We start from the raw sequence: 24,418 nt of genomic DNA, 5'->3' as shown, positions 1-24,418 counted from the left end.
CTATTCCCAGAAAAGTATTGTAGCAGGGTAGCAGCAGTGTAACGAGTAACAACAGTGGCAAGGAACAGCAGTAGTGACAGCAGTAACAAGTAGCAACAGTAGCAAGTAACAGCAACAACAAGTAACAGTAGTAGCAACAGTAGTGGCAGCAACTGCAGGACAAAGCAAGTAACAGTAGCAGTGGGACAAACTCGTAGGCAATGGATCGGTGATTTGTTGGATGACATTCATCATGCAACAGTTATAACAGGGAGAGATATGTGGCTAGCTCCCGTTTGTCAATGTGATGTGTAGGCATGCATTCCGTGTGTAGTCATACGTGCTTAGGGAAAAGAACTTGCATGACATCTATTGTCCATCCCTCCCGTGGCAGCAGGGTCCAAATGAATACTAAGGGACATTAAGGTTCTCCTTTTAATAAAGAACCGGACCAACGCATTAGCACTTGGTGAACACATGAACTCCTCAAACTATGGTCATCACCGGGAGTGGTTCCGGTTATTGTCACTCCGGGGTTGTCGGATCATAACACATAGTAGGTAACTACAACTTGCAAGATCGGATCTAAAACACACATATATTGGTGACAACATAATAATTTCAGATCTGAAATCATGGCACTCGGGCCCTAGTGATAAGCATTAAGCATGACAAAGTAGTAGCAACATCAATCTCAGAACATAGTGGATACTAGGGATCAATCCCCGTCAAAACTAACTCGATTACATGATAGATCTCATCCTACTCATCACCGCCCAACGAGCCTACAAATAGATTACTCACGAACGATGAAGAGCTTAATGGAATTGGAGAGGGAAGAAGATTGATGATGACGATGGCGACGATCTCCTTGATCCGGAGCCCAAAACGGACTCCAGATCTGCCCTCCAGGGCAAGAACGGGATGTGGCGGCGCCTGTGGATCGTGAAACGCGATGAAATCTTCTCTCTTGATTATTTCCAGGATGAAAGGGAATAAATAGCGCTGGAATTGGGGGCGGCAGAGCCACGTGGCCCCCACAAGCCCAGTAGCCGCGACCAGGGGGGAGGTCGCGGCTACAGGGCTTGTGGCCCACTGGCCCGTTCCCTCCGGTGGATCTTTGCGCAGGTATTTTTCATATTTTTCAGAAATATTCTCCGTAAGTTTTCAGGACATTCCGAGAACTTTCATTTCTGCACAAAAACAACACCATGGCAATTCTGCTGAAAACAGCGTAAGTCCGGGTTAGTTCCATTCAAATCATGCAAATTAGAGTCCAAAACAAGGGCAAAAGAGTTTGGAAAAGTAGATAAGATGGAGACGTATCAACTCCCCCAAGCTTAAAACCTTGTTTGTCCTCAAGCAACTCAGTTGACAAGCTGAAAGAGAAAGAAAAACTTTGACAAACTCTGTTTGATCTTGTTGTTGCAACTATGTATAACTCATAACCAGAATTTCAGCAAGATCACAAGTTAACCACATAAGCAAGTGACACATAGGTCTCACGGTAAACTAATATCAATGGCATAAACAGCTAGCGAGCAGATAATAATGAGTTTTAGATACCAACAATTCAATCAAAACAAGCATGAAGCAATATGAATAGGTGGTATCTCGCTAGCTCTTTCTGAGACCGCAAAACATAAATGCAGAGCATTTTCAAAGATCAAGGGCTGACTAAACATTGTAATTCATAGCAACGAAGATCCAGTCATAGTCATACTCAATATCAATCAAAAGCAAAGCATAAAAATGATAGATGTGCTCTCTAATTGGTGCTTATATAAGAAGAGGATGACTCAACAGGAAAATAAATAGACAGGCCCTTCGCAGAGGGAAGCATTGATTTGCAGAGGTGCCAGAGCTCAAGCTTTGAAAACAGAGATAATAATTTTGGGTGGCATGCTTTCATTGTCAACGCAATGACCAAGAGTTCTCAATATCTTCCATGCTATTCATGCTATAGGCGGTTTCCAAACAGAAAAGTAAAGTTTTAACTCCCCCACCACCAATCAATCACACTCCATGGCTAGCCGAATCCTCGGGTACCGTCCATACTAACATCAATCCGGAGGGAGTCTTGTTTTACAGTTATGTTTTCGATTTAAGCGTGGAACTGGGCATTCCAATTACCGGCCCCTTTCTCGTGAATGACAGTGAATAAACACATGTCGAGGATAACACGCCTAACATGGAAGATACCAATAGCCCCCTGTCACCACATGAGCGGTTCGGGCAAGCAAAACAGATTATTTCTTGAAGGTTTAGAGAATGGCACATGCAAATTTACTTGGAACGGCAGGTAGATACCGCAAATAGGTAGGTATGGTGGACTCTCATGGAAAAACTTTTGGGTTTATGGAAGTGAATGCACAAGCAGTATTCCGCTTAGTACAAGTGAAGGCTAGCAAAAGACTGGGAAGCGACCAACTAGAGAGCGACAACAGTCATCAAGATGCAATGAGTTTGACTAACATTGAGTGCAAGCATGAGCAGGATATAAATCACCATGAACACGAACATCATAGAGGCTATGTTAATTTTGTTTCAACTACATGCATGAACATGCGCCAAGTCAAGCCACTTGAATCATTCAAAGGAGAATACCATCCTATCATACTACATCATAGTCATCTCAAAATCTATGTTGGCATTCAAGACAAACCATTATAAGCTCCTAGCTAATTAAGCATGGCATCAGAAACTATCATCTCTAAGTTGTCATTCTAAACATGGTTCCCTCTCAACAAAGCTGAATCTGGGACGACAAGCTAGTCATATTTACAAAAACAAAATAGATAGAGTTCATACGAGCTTTTCTACTATCAGTCACTTCACCATATATCATCATTATTGCCTTTCACTTGCACGATCGAACGATGTGAACAATAATAAGAGTGCTCGTGCATTGGACTAAGCTGAATCTGCACGCAAATACAAAGAGGAAGACAAAGTAATATGGCTCTTTAAAAATGAACATGTATGCATGCGAGAGCCACTAAACATTGTAACCATGGTCTTCTACCTCGACTCAAAGAAAAATAAAACTATTTACACGGGAAAGCTCCCAACAAGCAAAAGAAGAAAGGAAAATCTTTTTGGGTTTTCTCAAAAGGACACAAAACAAGAGAACAAGAAACGAAAATAAACTAGGATGGACAATACAGTGGCAAAGTGTAAACACCGACTAACAAAGTGAAAGCATAAGCATGAATGTAAAGTTGGTGCAAACACATACTCCCCCAAGCTTAGGCTTTTGGCCTAGCTTGGTCTACTCCCAAGGAGGGAAATAACCAGCTCCGGGATACTCCGAAGCGGACTGTGGATACCACTGATGTGTGAGCTCCTCTGGCTCCCACTGATAAACTGGCGTCTGGTACTCGACTGGCGGCTCGGGCACGGGCACCTGTGGTTGGGCCAAGCCCCAATATGCATAGATGTCCGAGGGCATAATAGTGTACCTGCTTGCATAAAGGTTGAACAAAGAAGGAGCATGCAAAGTAATAGTCTCTCGAGTACCCTGACTAAATACCAGGTTATAAATCATCCGTCTACTAGCATCTCTATCCAGAAAATCATCGCGAACCATGTTGTCATAATCCAGATATTTCTTAGGAAGAAGCATTTCTTCTTCCTCCTTCAGTCTAATGGGTATCTCAAAGTGTCTGGCAAGACGGGTAGCATAGATACCTCCATAGACGACACCTTTGGAACGATTTGTGTTCAACCACTGAGCTACTATAGCACATAGGTTATAAGTCTTATTGTTATAAAGGCCTTCGCGCAAAACTGCAAGGTCTGGAGAGCTAAGTGATCCAGCCTCCCCGCGGCCAATCAAACGTTTTCCCACAAATAATGAGAAGTACCGAAGCACAGGAAAATGTATGCTAGCAATTCTAGCGCGAGACACTCCTCTCTCCTCTCCAACAGCAATAGTACCTATGAAATCCTCCAAGTCCCGTGGACGAGGATCATGAATATCCCCAACATAAGGTAATTTGCACACATTGCAAAAATCCTGTAGTGTCATGCGCTGGGGGATATCGTATAACATGAACTCAACCATAGGAGGATTCTTCCTCGGATAAAAGTTGAAGCTTTGAACGAAAATATTGGTGAGAAGGAGGTATTGTGGGCACTTATCTTCAACGAACGCGGTAAGACCTGCGTTCTCCACCAAGTAATAAAAGTCTTCATAAAGCCCAGCGGCGCGCAAAAATTCATCACTTGGCCACTCGCACGCTCGAACTTCTGTGACTCGAGGAACTACGTACTTGGGGTGGTTCTTCTCATCCTCCTTGGGGTTACGGCTTGAAGAGCCTCTCAAGAACCTCCTCATCTTTTCCCTTTTCTAACTCTGAAATATTCTGAAATTTTTAGAGACTTCGAAAGAAAAATGAGTAAGGATTAACCCAACTCGTAGCAACTACTCCTACTAGTGCCTAGAGACCGTATCACGCGCTAAAACTACTTGGGACTAGCTAAAATCAACATTTAAAGCTCAAGAACAGGGTCACCAAGGTAGCAAGAATACGCGAAGGATAAAGCACTAGAGTAGAAACTAATTGGACCAATGGAGGAGTCACTTACCAAGGAGTAATTTCCCCAAAATGGTTCGGAGAATGGTGCTTTGAGCAAGGAGATAGAAAATCACAGCCAAATGATCAAGAACACGGGTTTGAGTTGTGAAACGATTTTTTCTGGAGGTAGAAGAAGAGGATGGGAGCTGGAATGAGTGGAGGGGGTCCCTGTGGGCCCCACAAGCTTGGTAGCCGCGGCCAGGGGGTGGCCGCGGCTACACGGCTTGTGGCCCACTGGTGTGGCCCCCAGGCCAGCTCTCAGTCGCAGTATTTTTCAAAATATCCAGAAAAAATCATATTTGATTTTCAGGACCATCAGAGAACTTTTATTTTTGGGGTACTTTTCTCCAGGACGCTAAAACAGAAAAGAGGAAAAACTAAACTAAATCTATCATTTTCCTTCTAAGCAACAGAAAGTGAAATCTTAAAACAGAGGTATGTGACTCTTTGATTCATCCATTTCATGGTCATCGAAAGAAATCCGTCAATGGAGTTGATCAAATCCTCATGACGAAACTTTTTCAAATCGCAAAAGGAAATGGAGAATTGTCGAATAGCCACTAAGTCACCTTAATGGGGATATGAATCTCCCCAACAAGCAAATCATACTTCATCTTGACACGAGGAATAGGGCATTCAGAGCTCCCAATAAGAATCGATGAAGTTTTTTCGATAGCATTGATGCAATGTACTTGATATCGTTTCTTCGGAAAGTGCACTGTATGCTCATTACCGTTGACATGGAAAGTGACATTGCCCTTGTTGCAATCTATAACAGCCCCTGCAGTGTTTAAAAAGGGTCTTCCGAGGATGACAGCCATGGCATCGTCCTCGGGAATATCCAAGATAACAAAGTATGTTAAGACAGTGGTGTTAGCAACCACAATAGGCACATCCTTGCAAATGCCGACAGGGAAAGCAGTTGATTTGTCGGCCATTTGCAGAGAAATTTCAGTGGGTGTCAACTTATCCAGTCCAAGTCTACGATAAAGAGAGAGAAGCATAATACTAACACCGGCTCCAAGGTCACATAAGGCAGTTCTTACGTAGTTTCCTTTAATGGAGCAAGGTATAGTGGGCACTCCGGGATCACCAAGTTTCTTAGGAGTTCCACCTTTGAAAGTGTAATTGGCGAGCATGGTGGAGATCTCAAGATCTGGTATCTTCCGTTTATTAGTCACGATATCTTTCATGTACTTGGCATATGGAGACATTTTGAGCATATCAATTAACCGCATCTGCAGAAAGACGGGTCTCAACATTTCAATAAAGTGCTCAAAATCCTCATCATCCTTTTTCTTGGATGGCTTAGGAGGAAAGGGCATAGGTCTGTGAACCCATGGCTCCCTTTCTTTACCATGCTTCCTAGCAGTGAAGTCATTCTTATCGTATCTCTTAGGTTGTGGGTTATCAGGATTAACCGTAGGTTCAATCTCCACATCCTTATCATTTCTAGGTTGAGCATTATTATGAACATTGTTGTCCATATTGTCACCAGGTTCATGTTCATCACCAGATTGTGTTTCTGCATCAGACGCAGAAATATCATTTGGTTCTTCAGGTGTAACAGTATTTGGTGAACTGGCATGTAGGTTTCTATCATCCTTCTTCTTATTCTTAGGATGACTGGGTGTATCAGCATTAATTCCTTGAGAATCTTGATCAATTATCTTAGGATGGCCTTCATGATACAAAGATTCCTGAGTCATTTTGCCTCCTCTAGTAATGACTCTGACAGAGTTGTCATTTAATTCATTGAGCAAGTTATTCTGAGCTTTAAGTACTTGTTCTACCTGAGTAGTAATCATAGAGGCATGTTTACTCAGAAGCTTCAGATCATTGACATTTCTGTCTACACAACCACTTAAATGACTAAGCATACGAGTACTTTGTTCCAATTGTCTGCTAACATAATCATTGAAACTCTATTGTTTGGCAACAAAGTTGTCAAATTCATCAAAGCATAGGCTAGCAGGTTTGTCAAAAGGAATATCACTCTCATTGAATCTACGCAGAGAATTCACCTCTACTACTTGTATCGGGTTATCGAGACCGTGGATCTCTTCGATAGGCGGTAGATTTTTGACTTCTTCAGATCTAATGCCTTTCTCTTGCATAGATTTCTTGGCTTCTGGCATATCTTCAGGGCTGAGGAATAGAATACCTCTTTTCTTATGAGTTGGCTTAGGAGGTGGTTCGGGAATAGTCCAAGCATTATCGTTGATCAAGATGTTATTGAGTAGGATCTCAGCTTGTTCTATAGTTCGTTCCCTAAAAACACAACCGACACAACTATCTAGGTGGTCTCTAGAGGCATCGGTAAGTCCGTTATAGAAGATATCAAGTATCTCGTTCTTCTTAAGAGGGTGATCAGGCAAATCATTCTGTAGCTGGATGAGCCTCCCCCAAGCTTGTGGGAGACTCTCTTCTGTGAGTTGAGCAAAGTTGTATATTTCCTCCAAGGCAGCTTGCTTCTTATGGGCAGGGAAATATTTCTCACAGAAGTAATAGACCAAATCCTGGGGACTACTCACACATCCAGGAGCAAGAGAAGTGAACCAGGCTTTAGCGTCATCCTTTAGAGAGAAAGGAAACAACTTAAGGATATAGTGGTAGCGGATCTTCTCCTCACTAGTGAAAAGGGTGGCTATATCGTGTAGTTTGCTAAGATGGGCTACGACCGTCTCAGACTCATAACCATGGAAAGGATCAGATTCGACTAGAGATATTATCTCAGGGTCGATGGAGAATTCATAATCCTCATCGGTTATAAAGATAGGTGAAGTGGCAAACTTCGGGTCGTATTTCATCCTAGCTTTCAGAGATTTTTCCTTCCACTTGAGAAGTAATTTCTCAGCGTCATAGGCATCCTTACACGCAAGAAAATCCTCAGCTATCTCTCTCTCCATAACATAACCCTCGGGTATATCAGGCAATTCATATCTAGGAGAGCTAGATCTAGCAGGAGCAAAAGCGAGTTCTATCTCAATAGTATCGGCAGTTTCAGAAGCATCACGAGCATTGGCAGTAACTCTAGCAATATGAGCATCAAGGAATACCCCTAGTGGCATATCAGGCAAGGTAGTATCTCTAGCAGTATCAAGCATAGCATCATCAGGCAAAATAGCATCTCTAGCATCATCAGGCAAGGCAGTATCAAGCATAGCATCATCACGCAAGGCAGTATCAAGCATAGCATCATCAGGCAAAATAGCATCTTTAGCATCATCAGGCAAAGCAGTATCAAGCATAGCATCATGGATAGCAGTATCAGGCATATCATCTCTAGTAGTATCAGGCATAGCATCTCTAGTAGTATCAGGCATAGCAGCATCGTAAGCATCATCAAGCACAGGCGACATATCAAGATTTCTAGCAGGAGGTGGTGTCGCAAACTTACTCATAACTGAAGGTGAATCAAGTGCAGAGCTAGATGGCAGTTCCTTACCTCCCCTCGTAGTTGAGGGCAAGACTTTGGTTCTTGGATCTTTCAGATTCTTCATAGTGATCAGCAGATATAAATCCCAAGTGACTCAGAGAATATAGCTATCCCTCCCCGACAACGACGCCCGAAAAGAGCTACTGGCAGTCCCCGGCAATGGCGCCAGAAGAGAGCTGCTTCCAGTTGCTCAACAATTAGCAATTGTCTTGCAATGGCCCACCAGCGTGTGGGATCGCGGCAATTTTCGAGGGTAGAGTATTCAACCCAAATTTGTTGGTTCGACACGATGGGAGTGAAAGGATATTCTCCAGTATTAGCAGTTGAGTTGTCGGTTCAACCAGACATGAAAGATTAGTATCTACAAGCAGGATATAAGCAGCAAAGGTAGTATGATAGCAACGGTGCCAGAAACGATCTGTTGACAAGGCAGACTATTCTTAACTGAAGTATCAATGGCGCAAGAAAAGTATTGTAGCAGGTAGCAGCAGTGTAACGAGTAACAACAGTGGCAAGAAACAGTAGTAGTGACAACAGTAGCAAGTAGCAACAGTAGCAAGTAACAACAACAGCAAGTAACAGTAGTAGCAACAGTAGTGGCAGCAACAGCAGGACAAAGCAAGTAACAGTAGCAGTGGGACAAACTCGTAGGCAATGGATCGGTGATTTGTTGGATGACATTCATCATGCAACAGTTATAACAGGGAGAGATTTGTGGCCAGCTCCCGTTCGTCAATGTGATGTAGGCATGCATTCCGTGTGTAATCATACGTGCTTAGGGAAAAGAACTTGCATGACATCTGTTGTCCATCCCTCCCGTGGCAGCAGGGTCCAAATGGATACTACGAGATATTAAGGTTCTCCTTTTAATGAAGAACCGGACCAACGCATTAGCACTTGGTGAACACATGAACTCCTCAAACTATGGTCATCACCGGGAGTGGTTCCGGTTATTGTCACTCCGGGGTTGTCGGATCATAACACATAGTAGGTAACTACAGATTGCAAGATCGGATCTAAAACACACATATATTGGTGACAACATAATAATTTCAGATCTGAAATCATGGCACTCGGGCCCTAGTGACAAGCATTAAGCATGGCAAAGTAGTAGCAACATCAATCTCAGAACATAGTGGATACTAGGGATCAATCCGCGTCAAAACTAACTCGATTACATGATAGATCTCATCCTACTCATCACCGCCCAGCGAGTCTACGAATAGATTACTCACGAACGATGAAGAGCTTCATGGAATTGGAGGGGAGAAGGTTGATGATGACGATGGCGACGATCTCCTTGATCCGGAGCCCAAAACGGTCTCGAGATCTGCCCTCCAGGGCAAGAACGGGATGTGGCGGCGCCTCTCGATCGTGAAACGCGATGAAATCTTCTCTCTTGATTTTTTCCGGGACAAAAGGGAATAAATAGCGCTGGAATTGGGGGCGGCAGAGCCAGTGGGCCCCACGAGCCTCATAGACGCGATCAGGGGGGAGTCCGCGGCTACGGGGCTTGTGGCCCACTGGCCCGTCCCCTCCGGTGGATCTTTGCGCGGGTATTTTTCATATTTTCCAGAAATATTCTCCGTAAATTTTCAGGACAATCCGAGAACTTTCATTTCTGCACAAAAACAACACCATCACAATTCTGCTGAAAACATCGTCAGTCCGGGTTAGTTCCATTCAAATCAAGCAAATTAGAGTCCAAAACAAGGGCAAAAGAGTTTGGAAAAGTAGATACGATTGAGACATATCAGGGTCAGCGTCGGAGACTTCCGGGATCTGGTCAGCATGCTGGCCTCTATCAGCGTGTCATGCCACGCAAGGGCAATCACCTCGATTCTTTTGGTCCATCAACAGACTACATCATGTTGTTTCTCGCGGCCATGGCGGACGTGGTGCATGGGAGGAGAATGTGGTGCCGGACATAGAGTGGTACGGCTAGAGCTAGGAGTGCCTGCCTTTAAATAGCGGATGCTGGTGAGGCCAAGCATCTGGGTGTGTCAATATGGAGGCGTCAGAGTTTTTTTTTCGAACGACGCGCCTGCTTAATGAAGGCAGATGGACGACTAGATATTCATCATGTTCCGTCAACTAATGCCTCTTCACATTGAACATACGCGGACACTGGAGCCGCAGAGCGGGAAATGCTCTCGACCGTCGAGTTGCTTCAATATCGGCGTTAGTGAAAGGTGACATCCGTTCTATGCTGGCGTCAACGAGGAGCTGCCCCTCTAGAGCGGCATGAATGCCGATAACCGCTTTGGACGGAAAAAGGCGAGCCAAAGGGTTTTGGATGGGCAAGGTTGTTGGATGCACGCACCATTAGTGGAAAACGGGCCAACGGGCCATTAGTCCTAGTTCCAAAGGGCTTTTAGTCCTGCTTTTTAAGCGGGAAACAATCCTCTCATTATTCTAGTCCAAGCACCCTTAACTTTCGAGTTCTATCTCCACTAGTTTGCAAGTGTGCACATGTTGTTTCTTGACAATAATAGGCTATTAATCCTATTAACCCTTAGGTCTTGATGTCACATGATTTAATTTTTTGAAGTTCCAAACAATTAGTAAAATAAGCAACGATGATTAACAAACAACAATAATTAATTTTAAAACTAAAAAAATCCAAAAATGAAAAAAATAATAAAAAAAACAAATAATTCTCCAGAAGCAAAAGAAAAAACAAAAAAAATCCAAAATACTTAAAAGTTCAAAATAAATTAAATAATAACAATATTGAATTTCAATAAAAATAAAATAAGTAATGATATTATTTCATTCATTTTTTGCCATTTATTCATTTAATATGGCATAATTAATATCTTTTAATCTATAAATCAAAATTCAACAAATAATATATCATTTATTATCACAAAAATGTGAGGAATACAAATATGGCATCATTTATTAAAAAACAATTTTCAAAATCTGATTGTTTATTCTTTTCTAATTCAAAAAATTAAAAAATTAAAAACATTTAAAAATAAACTATTTATTAAATTAATTTATGTTATATGTATCATATCAATCCTATTAAGCCCTTGAGCATGATGTCACACATTATTTGAGTTTGAAACTATTATTCTAAAAAGTAATTATTATTTAGTAACACTAATATTTGTTGAATAAGTAGTTTGACCAAAAATTCAGAAAAATTTAAATTTGAGGATAAATTTTTTCCTTTCAAAATTTGAGAATTTGAAAAATTTACAAAACAACCTACGACGGTTGCCATAGGAACCGGTTTCTCGTGCTGAACATTTCGATATATTAAACTTTTTTTGAGCTAAATGACTGTGAAATTAAAACCACTACAAATGAACTCTAAAAAGTCTGAAACTTGACATGGTATCATCATTTCATCTACATAGCATTTACTAAAATGTTGACGAGGTTACAACAAAAACTGGATGCACTTCGTGTACAAACTGGACAATCTCTTTCAAAGTATTATGGTTCCGGACGAAAACTTATTTAAAACTTATTTAACTCCACACTTTTCGTACTTCCAATATGCACCATTCGAAGCCATGCCATCAATTTTTAACCTTTTCTGACTTCATTTGCAATAATTCATGCATTTAATGATTTTTTGAGCTAAATGATCGTGAAATTAAAAAACACTACAAATTAACTCTGAAAAGATTGAAACTTGGCATGGTATCATCATTTCATCCACATAGCATGTGCAAAATAGTTGACAAGGTTACGGCTTAAACTGGATGTACTTCGTGTATAAATTGAACAATATCTTTCGAAATATCACGGTTTCGGATGAAAACTTAGGTTTATAAAGGCATTTCATTTTTCAAAACTTTTTTAACTCCATACTTTTTTGTGTTCAATATGCACAATTCAAAGATAAGTCATTAATGTTCAACTCTTTCTGACTTTATTTGTTATTTTTCATGTATTTAATGATTTTTTTGAGCTATAAAACTAAAAGAGCTAAAAAATCTATTTTTGATTAAAACACCCATTTAAAATAACCTAAAATATAAAATTTAATATAATGATAAAACACACTAATATTAAACAGCAAGAAAAAGAATCACTCAAAAATCTATTTTTAAAATAAAGTTATTCACAAAGTAGTGATTCACATAAATTTCAAAAAAATTAAATTTAAACTACTCAAATTTGAAAACTATTGCCAGTAACAGAAAGTTTATAATTTTTGTGAACTAAAGCAAAAAGATTCATTCAAAAACTATAAATATTGTATCACTTATTCCAAATTTTAAAACAGAAATTGTCCTATTTAGAAAAATAAAACAAGGCAAAAAAGAAAAAAGAAACATTTATTTTCGGTTGCTGGCTTCAACCGAGACTAAAGGGAGGACCTTTAGTCTCGGTTGCACACACCAACCAGGATTAAAGATGGTAAAACCCCTTTAGTTTCGGTTGGTGTCTCTAACCGAGACTAAATGTCTCATTAGAACCGGTACAAATGCCTACCGAGCTGCGTCCTGCCACCTAGCCGTTCGAACTGGGACTAATGCTTACATTAGTCCCGGTTCGTAATGCGATCGGGACTATTGCCAATCCGGCTAGGACGAAAATCATCTTTTCTACTAGTGCTTGACAGTGGTGTGGATGCCCGCGAAGCTTCCCTCCCCAATTTGCTTTCACGCATACAAGATCACATGGGATGATTGCGTGTGGACCCCATTGTCTTGATGGATGCAGGTGATTTGAGGTTTTGCGTCGGAGATGCGCTTAGTGCCAACAATGTTCTTTTCTTGAAGTAAAAAAGGCCCTATATTTATTATTTTTGAAAAGAAGGTTCATCCCAGCATCAATACATAGTACTTATTAAAATGTTGCATTGTGCAATAGTTTTGTTCAAATTATAATATCCACACGTGTGGCATCTCTTCATTTCATTCACACGCTTTAATCTTCGTCTGTTTTGGTTTGCACGAATCTTGATGATTTCTGACGAAATTGGAGTGTTATGTAGGTGTAGTGTGTTGTGTGGGGGTTAGAGCGCTTGCCCACATGATCCGCAACGCGTGGTTGCCAGTTGTACTGTGATCAGTCCTCGCACACATGGACACCATCTAATCGACGTGGTATGGGTAAACTGCTCTTCGCCTACACGATGCTCGTACGGTAATAGATGATAACTACAATTTTTTTTGCGAGAAAAATTTCCAATATATTCATCTTCAATCATGGTAGTAGAACGAAAACTGTAAATAATAAAAATTACATCCAGATCCGAAGACCACCTAGCGACAACTACAAACACTGAAGTGAGCCGAAGGCGCGCCGCTGTCATCGCCCCTCCCTCGTTGGAGCCGGACAAACGTTTTCGTAGTAGACAGTTGGGAAGTCACCGTTGCTAAGGCCCCATAGGACCAACACATCAGAATAGAAACCATCACAGATGAATAGTGTAGATCTAAATTATCCAACGTAAAAATACACGAACAAAGACGGACGACGAATAGATCCGAGCAAATCCAGCAAAGACAGATTCGCCAGAGACACACCTCCACACGCCCACCAACGAAGCTAGACGCATCATCGGAACGGAGAAGACCTTTATTCCATCTTCAGGGAGTCGCCACCGTCTCGCCCTCCTGAGCAGAACACAAACCCTAACAAAAATTAAAGAAAGATCTATAAACGGAGCCCTCCCATCGGCAAGGACCGAGATTCACTCCGCCTTGATGGCCCTAAGGCCATCGAAGACGGGCGGACCAGCGAATACGCCGACGGGAGGCGGTGGAACCCTAGCTTTGTTAATCAAACATGACAAATACAGTTGTGGATATGTAGCAACTAGTTAATCAAACATGACAAATACGATTGACTATATATGACAACTATAGTTGTACTACCCGTGGCAACTAGTTAATCACATATGACAACTATGATTGATCATACACATGACAACTATTTGTTTGATCACACGTGGCAACTACCGTTAATTAGACATGGTAAGTATAGTTAAACAAAACAGAGAAGCTGCCATACTTTACAAATAAAGTTGTTATCTCCAAATAACTAAAGTTGCCATTAAAAAGATATCAAGATGGAATTGTCTCGTGGTACACTTGCAGGGTGAGGATGAATAGTTGTTGAACGTGTGACAGAATGTAGCTGCGTCCGGATGTGTGGACGGTTTTAATAATCGTCCATACAAAATCATATAGGTTGTCTTCTAAATATGACACGCATGATCGTATGATCGGGTGTCTATTATACCATACAGTGACCCTAGGTTTTTGAAGACATAGTCGCAATCCACCGATAACATGCCTGCATGACTCACACACATAACCTGACTCGTCGGCAACGAGGAAGAGCAACCGTGATCATACCGACATCATAGTGACAGCAGAGGCGGAGCGACTGATTGAGGATCGCCAACTTCTTCTAGCCCCGGCTTGGTCTAATTCTTCACGTGTGGATTCATGTCGCTTTCAGTTTCAGTGATGTCTGTCAGCGATGTTTTTTGATCCGTTCAGAACAAGCTGTGCTGGTTGAAATCAATTGTTTAATCACTATACGTTTTTTTGTTTTAGTTTGATCACGAGGGACAATGCTTATCCAGGGCAATGAAGAGACTGTTTTATTGATTTTTCATTCTTATAAAGCTGGAACAGAAGTGGCGGGCACGCGAGGCTGATTACCGATTCGATATCCTTTTTTTTTCTTCAGAAAAATAACTTATGATCAAGTGCTGGTGAGAGTCATATCTGTACGTGTGTCATTTTTATGAAAGACCGTGCCAGCAATCTAGTGCTTTGCAACATGAGTCATGTTGCGCTCTAGGTTTGCAGCATGACCATGTTGCAACGATCCGTGAGCCGTTACAAATGTTTTCTCACCGTTTGCAGCTTGCCTTGTGTTGCCATATCAACATACCCGTTTGCAGCTTTTGGAAGAGAGAAACAATAAATGTAGTTAATTGTGCAACCCAATGCTTTGCAACATGAGCAATGATGCTCTCGAGGGTTTGCAACATGACCCATGTTGCATAATTATTTCCTTTGTCATTGTCTTCGACACAACCCATGTTGCAGAAGCACCATTATTGTCACAAACACAACCCAAGTTGCAAAAACGCCGCATTGCTAGCGTCGCAGAAGTATTGCCTCACCGGCATTACAACATCGTCCGTCGTCGTCGTCGTCGTCGCAGCAACACCTTGGCCATTGCTCGCATCAACGCCTCCTTCCACCAGAGCAACTTTGTCCATGGGATTCGACCCCTTGAAGATGGGGATTGGCGTTGCATTGCTGTTACAACATGGACAGCTGCTCATGCAGCACAACATGTAGCATTGGCATTGCATCCGTTGTTAGAGTTGAGGGAGAACCCTTGTGCAACTAGATCCAGAAGATGGAATGGGTGCCTCAAGGGTCAATGCACGTGGTGAAGAAAATGTGTGTTGATTGCTTTGTCGGCGGGGATATGGATGTTTCAAGGAAGTGCGTCGGCCCCTTAAAACACGCATGGAGCAACCGACATGCCAAACACAGATAGTTGGTTGAGGGGAAGCTTTTCCAAAAGTTTACACAAGAAAAAGAAGAAAAATGAATGTGAAAGAAGTTATAAAGACGTAAAAAAAATTATCCAAATTAATGATACTTTATATTTATTATTACACATTTGCCCAAAAGTTCGGGTGTATCAGTTGAATCCCAGCAAAGCATGCCGGGAAGAGGCTTGTCAGTTCGGGTGCGGGGGTAGGAGTGGTTGACCGACGGAGGAAACAAATGAGGAAGGATAGGGCGGCGAGGCGCGCATGAAAACACCGTCACACACTGGGGAGGTGGCATGCAGCCGAGCCAACAACATCAAAGTGGGTTCATCGATGCTAGAGGCGGAAGACCATTCGGGGGAGCAGGAAGGCTCAGGGCCCCTCAATCCTTGACCTCTCCATCCCGATTTGGGGAGCTGTTGCTGCTATGAAGAGACACCTGCGCTGCAGCTGTCGACGGTGACGTAGGCGGCTGCAGCCCGGTCGTCGATGCTGCAATAAGATGCGCTGGCCGCCGCGCTCCGCCGGGATGCTGCAGTGGAGCGTCGCCGGTGTTGCCATGGATCGTTGCTGGGGCGCCGTTGTTGCTATGGAGCTTCACCGACGGCGCCAATAGCAGCAATGCAGCGCCCCGAACTGCTATGAAGCTTCGCCGGCGGCGCCAAGATCTGCGCTGCAGCGCCCCGCGCTGCAATGAAGCTTCACTCGCGTTGCAATGGAGCTTCATCGTCGGCGTCAAGATCTGCGCTGCAGCGCCCCGCGCTGCAACGAAGCTTCACTCACGTTGCAATCGAGCTTCATCGTCGGCGTCAAGATCTACGCAACAGCACTCACGCTGCAATGAAGCTTCACTCGCGCTGCAATAAAGCTTCAACAACGATGCTCGGAGTTGTGATGCAACGGGTGGTCGTTCCTCGGTTGATCCGATCCAACGTCTCTTGAAATGCATCTAATGGCTGGCGACACGACTGTAGCAGCCGTCATTTTCTATTTAAGAAAAAAGGGAAACGGGAGTAGTAGCTAGATATTGGAACATGATGACGGGGCTCGTGACGGGACGCCGACGTCGGCGGTGGGGGTGACGACGGCCGGACGCCAGCACGCCGTCGGCCACCAGTCCACCACCCACCCGTTCGCACCTATCCCGGAGGCCGAAGCCGCAGCAGCCGCATAGAAAAAGCAGCCACGCGCGCCCCTCAATCCCGGCGGTCAACGCCCACCGGCAGGAGGGGAGGGCATCTGATCTCGATCGCCATTTATTTACCCCGCCCCACCTCGCATCCACCGTCACCCAGCACCTCACCTCGCCCCAGCAGCGGCGAACGGAGATGCCGGCGCACTCTGCAGCTTCCCCTATTTATACGGCACTCGCTCGCCTCGCCAATTTCAACCGCAGCCGCCGCGCCCTCCTCGCGTCCAGAAAGACGAGCTCTAGAAGTAGCGCCAAGGCCAAACCTTTTCTGTTCCTCCTCCTGATTCTTGTTGTCGTGACCGCCGTCTTCTTGTTCCCGCCAGCGATCATGTCATCGTCTTCCTCCTCCTCGTCGTCGGCGGCGGCCGCCGCGTCCGTGCCGTTTCAGAGCCCGAGGAAGGTGGTCAAGAAGGTGTTGTCCTTGTCCCAGTCCGAGGGCCAGGGCGCCACCGTCCGCCGGAGCATCGGCGGGTACGACACCACACCACCAACCCCCTCTCTCAATCGCCATAGGTTCTCGATTTCTCATCATGTGGAGCTAGCGTTGACCTCTTTCTGTCTCTTGTCTTTGATGCTGATGCTCCAGGCACGAACTCCGGAACCTGGATCCATTCCTGCTGCTCGACGAGTTCTCCGTCTCCAAGCCCGCCGGATTCCCCGACCACCCGCACCGGGGCTTCGAGACCGTCACCTACATGCTCGATGTACGCACACATGCTCTGCTTCTTCCATCTCTATGCTCTGCTCTGCTCTGCTCTGCCTGCACAATGTTAATTTCGCCCGTAAGGTGTTTGCTGAAATGCTGTTCTGTCTTGTGGGTTTGTGCCGATGCAGGGGGCATTCACCCACCAGGACTTCTCCGGACACAAGGGCACCATCAGGACCGGAGATGTGCAGGTTCCATCTACTCATCCGATTCCTCAGAGATCTTGACCCATTCTGTTTGGACTTGAGAACTAACATTGCATCTGAATGCTCTGTTCCTCATCAGTGGATGACGGCGGGGCGTGGCATCGTGCACTCGGAGATGCCGGCGGCGGACGGAGTGCAGAAGGGCCTGCAGCTCTGGATCAACCTTGCTTCCAAGGACAAGATGTATGTACCCTACGGATCCAACTATCAATCTTGTTTACACGGCAATGATCAATCACTCGACACTAACCCTGGTTTTGCAAAATGCTTGAACAAACAATGGCAGGATCGAGCCCGGTTACCAGGAGCTCGAGAGCAAGGACATAAGCCAGGCCGAGAAGGACGGCGTGGCGGTGCGAATCATTGCAGGGGAAGCCTTCGGGGTGCGGTCGCCGGTCTACACACGGACGCCGACCATGTACATGGACTTCACAATGCAACCAGGTTCGCAGCTCCACCAGCCTATCCCCGAGGGCTGGAACGCCTTCGTGTACATCATCGAGGGGGAGGGCGTGTTCGGCAAGGAGGGCACGGCGCCGGTGAGCGCACACCACTGCCTCGTGCTCGGCGCGGGGGACGGCCTCAGCGTGTGGAATCGGTCCGGCGCACCGCTGCGGTTCGCACTGGTGGCGGGGCAGCCGCTGAACGAGCCAGTGGTGCAGCAGGGGCCATTCGTCATGAACTCGCGTGCCCAGATCCAGCAGGCCATGGAGGACTACTACTACGGTCGCAACGGCTTCGAGAAGGCCAGCCAGTGGAGCTCCACCTGATTCTCATTGGTGACTCACCGTGATGATGATCAACATCGCAGTGCATTGTCGAGCAGAACATTGGGATGGAAAGGGAAATTGCATTGTACCATTATATTGATGCCTTTGTGCAGAATGTAGCAGTAGTATTTGTTTTCTTTGATTTCTTTTATTACTGCTTTATAGGAAAGAATCTGATACAATAAAAGTGTGTAATAAGGAGAAAATTAGTAATCATTATTTCATCATAAAGAGGCGAATTGTTTATCATAGATTTGGCAAGCAGAGCAAGGGTAAAGCGTTTCAGATTTGAACCCACCAACCCTTTGTTTGATCTTAACAGTCCCTTGTTTCTTGGCAGCTTTATTCTCTTATGATGCAGTTCTATTCCAATGTACATGTATTGGTCAAATTGTATATGCAGATGGTTTCAAAGGATTCGTTACGTCTCACAAAAATGCTGAAATTTAATTGTTGCTGCTAGATTTTATTATTTCTGAACCCCTGTCGACTTACGCTGATCCTGTAAAACAATGTACAAAGTTATTTGAGAGTATTATTGTGTATCATTTTCTGATAAAATTCAGAGACTTATTATCGTGTATCCTTATTTGATAGCAATGCAGAGTGCTATTAAACATAGTGTTGTGTGCGCAGAGAGATTTAGTAGCGTGTCTGTTGCAGAGGTTTTGATTTTTCCTATATAAATCATAAACTACAAAGTCGTAGCTATATGTCCTCAATGCGGAACTGATTTAGAGTTTTCTGAATGTTTGTTCAGAATGTATGTATTTTCCAAATTGACTTTCCTAAAAGGCTCACAGATTTCTTAGTCAAAGTTGAGTTTGGTCGTGGCCATCTTAATGAGGTTTCCTAGAGAAAGAAATATCTAGAGACTTGTATAGGACGAAAGATCCTTGCTCCAGTGAAATTCATAATTTTTGAACTTCTGGTTTAGAAGCTAACAGGATAAATGAAGGCTGTGTATCTGAATTTTTTGACAGATAGTGTTGTCTGACTTAATCTTAAGCTCAGCACTAGTAGAAAACTGGTATTATGTTCGGCGCTTTAATTAGTCCCCGGTCGATCTGGTTTTGGCTCGGGACTGGTTCGAGAAGCTAGCCTTTAGTCCAGGTTCGTTAAGAGCCTTTAGTCCCGGGTTGAGCCATGAACCGGGACTAAATGTTTGATGGCAACCGTTTTGACTGATGCGAGACCCTTTAGTCCCGGCCAGTGTCTCAAACCGGGACTTAAGGGGTCGTGGCGACCGTTCGGCTGCCCCTTTAGTTCTTGTTGGTGGCATGACCCGGGACTAAATCTCCAAACGGTTCGCATCCCGCGTCGTTTCAGCGATGAAAAACAGAACCGTACCGCGAGGCAAAGTATTCTCTCTCGCTCTGTTCATCTCCTCTCTCACTCTCCCTTCTTCCCCTATCTTCTTCCACCATGAATGATCCAATCACTCGTTACGGAGAGGTGTTCACAGATGGCACGACTAAACTCAATGTCGTCTACACAGACTACAACGCCATGGTGTCGCGTTTTCTTTCCTATTTCGAGGAACGGCTTGAAGAGGCGAATGAGAAAGACAAGTTTATGGGGCTTGATCTTGAGTACACGGCCAATCAAGAAGGTGTTGTCGTCATCCAACTTTGTTTCAAGAGAAATGTCATGGTCTTCCAATGGGCGAGGTAAGTTTTGTTGTTGATGTTGTTGTTGTTGTTGTTGTTGATCAATTCATAGGATATGAAAATTGCATAGGATAGCAATATGTTCCATTGGAATCCTAAAGATCAATATCTCTTTAGTTGTAGTGAAACAATTTTCCTTGTTGCATATTGGTAAAACCATGGGAAAACACACACACACACACACATATACATACATATATATATATATGTTATAGTTAATTTAGGGTTATAGGATATGAAAATTGCATAGAACAGCAATATGTTCGATTTTTGAATCCTATAAAGATTATTTTCTCTTTAGTTGTTGATGATGCTGTTGTTGTTGTTGTTGAACAATCCATACGATATGAAAATTGCATATGATAGCAATATGTTTCATTGAAATCCTAAAGATCAATTTCTCTTTAGATGTAGTGAAACAATTTTCCTTGTTGCATATTGGCAGAACCATGGGAGAACATATATATATATATGTCATAGTTAATCTAGGGTTTCTTCATCAATTCATAAGATATGAAAATTGCATAGGATAGCAATATGTTCCATTTGAATCCTAAAGATCAATTTCTCTTTAGTTGTAGTGAAACAATTATCCTTGTCGCAGCAATATGTAACATTTGTTCTATTTTAATTTGTTGTTGTTGCAGAAGTGACAAGCACTGTCCAGTTTTGATGGACTTCCTTCGCAGCGACATACGTTTTGCTAGCGTTGATATAAGGAACGACGAGCTCAAGATGAGGCACAACTTCGGTATTGAGATACCAGCTGACTCCCACATTGATATCCAAGACATATTCAAGTTTGAACATGATAGGACTTCGATGGCTCATATGACAGTCACTCTGATCGACGAGGAGTACGCTGATGGGTAGGTTACGAGGGGAAGAGATGTCGAGGGATACGAGCTGGGCGAAACGTTTTCTTTAACTTGGCGGTGGCATCCTCTTGTAATTATGTCAAACTCCTTGCTTCTGTATTTCCTGAAGCTGGGCTTGAGCTGCTTCGATATTTTGCACTACAGGAATGCAATTCTTCGCCAAGCCCACTCCGCGGAGCTTAACCGTTCGGTCCTGCTCCACGAGTGGAGTTGGAGAAGCCCGGAGTGGGAGGAGTTCCGAACGGGCCCTTAGTAATCATGGCAATTCCATCCACACTTTATCTTTTTGCATTCTTACCAACTACGAGTGTCCTCACGTCTAACTTAAATGGTCATAAAAAACATTTGTTTTGCCATGTATACGTACCTGATGTCAGGTACTTATAATTAATTTCTATAGAAATTAGATCTGACGAACGTTACATCTAGAATCACCATCAAAGACAATAATTAAGGGTATACTAGTAGAACGCCCTGCATTGCGACGGGGTACAATGCATATAATGAATCAAAAATAATAATTAAGGTTGACTCGAAGCTTATTTCTCTCTCATAAGTTTGGTTGTGTTAAGACATCAAACAGGCACCGAGCAGCCTTCTCAATATTCAACCGTGTGAACAGTCCCGACTCCCAAAAAATCAACCCATAGGTGCGGGAGAAATATGATTGTGTGGACTATCCATCATGTTATCTCCAGCACGTGATCCCAACTACACATCCCACGTTACACGGTTTTGTTTTTCTGTCGGATATTCCTCGTCGGCGCCCTCTCCTTTTAAACCGGATAACGACCATCACACCTTCGTGTTGGCACCATCTCTCTTTCACATCGTACTTTCCCATGGAGCGTCAAGGAGGAGTTCCCCGCTAACCGCCTGACTCTCCGTCCTGATCGACCCCCCGATGTTCATGCTGATCTACCACCGTTTACAAGGGGGGCGAGGCATGCGTCACCCGTGATGCCCCCTTAGCCATGATGACAGATCCGATGCCTCCCGAGCCATTGCCACGTTGTAACATTACATTTGAATGGCTTGCATTATGACGAAACAAAAATATGATGCATGTTGTTTGAAATGCAACTAATACGTCATTGTGTGTGTTATTAACTCCAACTATGAGAATCCACATAATACCCCCTTCTACAACTATGAGAATCCTCATCGCGGTCCATGACAAATATGATGATAATTGGCCTTATAATTAATAGAAGGCCAAGGTAATTCAACTATTCAACTGAGTGCTTCTTAGTGAAATTACATCTTTATTTGTCCTCTCCATTTTAATTCATGCATTCTGCTTTCTTCCCTAACCAACCAGCTCATCCAGATCTGCAAAAAGGAATAAAATTTAAAGCAACTTAAGATAGCAACACATTATTCATATATTATATATTTGCGAAAAATGTGACCATGTGCCCAGCAAATACCTTTCATTGAGATACTTATTATTACACGTGCATTGTTCCATTCACTCAGTGATAAATGGATATTATTTTTGAAAAAAATGCAAGCTCTGAACTACAAAGTGATTAAAGATGAAAATACCATGAATATTGTATAAATACATAATATTGCTACTAACTCAGCAGATGGAACTGCCATGAATACTAATATTGGCCTTGACACTTGTCTATAGCTACATTATGGTATCACATTTGTCTTCATTTTAAGAATATATATGCAAGATCAGTTTTGTGCTATTTTTAATAATTAAATTGGCAATGTTCCTCAATTAAAGTTCAACATAAGGCCTTTAATTAAAATTGGTCCTCAGTTTTTGTTTTATGCTCTTTTTATTTGGTCCAACACAAAAGCTTTGAGTGAGTTTACTAAAGAACTCTAAGCTAATTAAGTTTACACATAAACTCAAAACTGCAAGGAAAAAGTGGACAAGCATAGAGGTTTCCATGTTCAAAAGATTTCATTTGCAAACTTAGCCGGTGACAACTGTTATCCAACAACAAGCAAAAAAGATAATATAATCATAAAATACTACGCTTGAACGAAGCTCGTTGCATGACAATTTGTATCATAAATCATGTTTGGTACCCAAACAACTTTATACAATATTCCAAATAAACTCTTAGAGAATAATCAAATGGCGAGGTGAACAAGATCTCTAGCTCCTACCAAGAATTCAATGTTTTATGGGTATGTGCATCATCTAATGCACAAGCCCAAGTGCTCCCTTTACGAAAAAAGAACACAATGTTTTCTTGTTCCACGGGAGGCCTTTGACCAAGAATATTTCACCTAGAAGGATGGCATCTATTCATAAAATGGTTAATACATTAAATCGAACAGGTAAAATTTAATGTCATAGCAGGATAAATGTAGGTCTGAGTTTGGGAGGAAGAAGTAGTAATAAGCACAAAGATGGATCTACATGACAAGTAATATTTTTCTCGAAGTATATGTAAAAATAGTATGCACACATAAAAAAATAGTTATGTATGCAATTTTAAGAAAGCTATTACAAGTTTATTGCACTGCTGACTACAATATTTTTTTAAATCTACCCCACATGCTTATTGGACTTCTAAATAATTTATTTGAAAAGTTATAGAAGCCTCTAAAGCGTGTTTAGTGAAATATTTGAATCTCAGGCATATAGAAATCAACAACTGCTGCCTAAGTTGACCAACTACATCCTTATCTTATATAGGAAAAATCAAGGACCAAAGAACCATCTCTTCCTTATGCATAACCTGTAGAACCCCATTACTACTTAAGTTGATCAACTACATCCTTGTCTAATATATACATGATAAATCATAAATCAATGGACCATATGGTTTCGATGTTGTGCCTCCTTTTGTGTTGTATGTTTGATCATTAGCATTTATTTCATCATCATGCTATTAGTCATGTTCTGAAATTTCCAACTACAGTACTGCTCCGCTTACATCTTAATATATTATGGATCGGCTATAAAGTTGAAAAAATCCTAACATATTTGCTATACTATATTACAAATTTACAATACCATTTTTACCTATGAGACCGTAACTTGCATGCAATTCTTGATGATGCAGTGGTCAAGGAATAGTGCTTCTACATGACTTGCACCACAATAATACATGTCACATATTACCGCCAACTGAAGAGTTCAACGAAGTGCAAAACTTTGAATATCTAAAAAGTATCAAAATAACATATGGATATTTAATTTGCATGCCACACCGTTTAGTTGCTAATGTTTGATGTTAAGTACTCCCTCCGTTCGAAATTACTTGTGGCTCAAATGACATCCATTTGAGCGACAAGTAATGCCAAACGAAGGAAGTAATAATCAGTTCTCCATCCAATTCAATTCAACAAAGCCTGACAAAAACCTTATTTACCTTCTGACCAGCTAAGACTTGATACTTGAGAGAGCCACATGCTCCTTACCACAAAAGAGCACGTTGTGTGAATCTGCACAGCAATCTCATGAATGAGATTAGGTGCTTGTCTTTGGAACACCCCATGTAATCTAAAAAAAAAATACTGCTGAAAAG

At 42.7% G+C, this 24,418-nt stretch overlaps 1 protein-coding gene across 1 annotated transcript; it reads left to right on the top strand.

Moving 5' to 3' along the window:
- Nucleotides 1-16,650: 16,650 nt before the first annotated feature.
- On the top strand, nucleotides 16,651-18,598 carry LOC123395070 (pirin-like protein). Its single transcript, XM_045090000.1, has 5 exons — nucleotides 16,651-17,156; nucleotides 17,272-17,389; nucleotides 17,520-17,582; nucleotides 17,677-17,780; nucleotides 17,884-18,598. Exons 1-5 carry the CDS (start codon nucleotides 16,822-16,824, stop codon nucleotides 18,365-18,367), a joined length of 1,104 nt encoding a protein of 367 aa, XP_044945935.1. The 5' UTR covers nucleotides 16,651-16,821; the 3' UTR covers nucleotides 18,368-18,598.
- The last annotated feature ends 5,820 nt before the right edge of the window (nucleotides 18,599-24,418 follow it).

The sequence above is a fragment of the Hordeum vulgare genome, chromosome 5H, assembly GCF_904849725.1.
Source record: "Hordeum vulgare subsp. vulgare chromosome 5H, MorexV3_pseudomolecules_assembly, whole genome shotgun sequence".
NCBI classification, from domain to species: Eukaryota; Viridiplantae; Streptophyta; class Magnoliopsida; order Poales; family Poaceae; genus Hordeum; species Hordeum vulgare.
Note: the sequence above shows the minus strand (reverse complement) of the source record. Positions and strands in the feature narration are given on the sequence as shown.

Bases quoted from the DNA above. Each gene is read 5' to 3' on its own strand.
- LOC123395070 (XM_045090000.1), top strand. From the start codon at position 16,822: ATGCCGGCGCACTCTGCAGCTTCCCCTATTTATACGGCACTCGCTCGC. The intron at 17,157-17,271 runs GTACGACACCAC...CTGATGCTCCAG, and splicing joins GTCCGCCGGAGCATCGGCGG to GCACGAACTCCGGAACCTGG. The intron at 17,781-17,883 runs GTATGTACCCTA...AAACAATGGCAG, and splicing joins CTTGCTTCCAAGGACAAGAT to GATCGAGCCCGGTTACCAGG.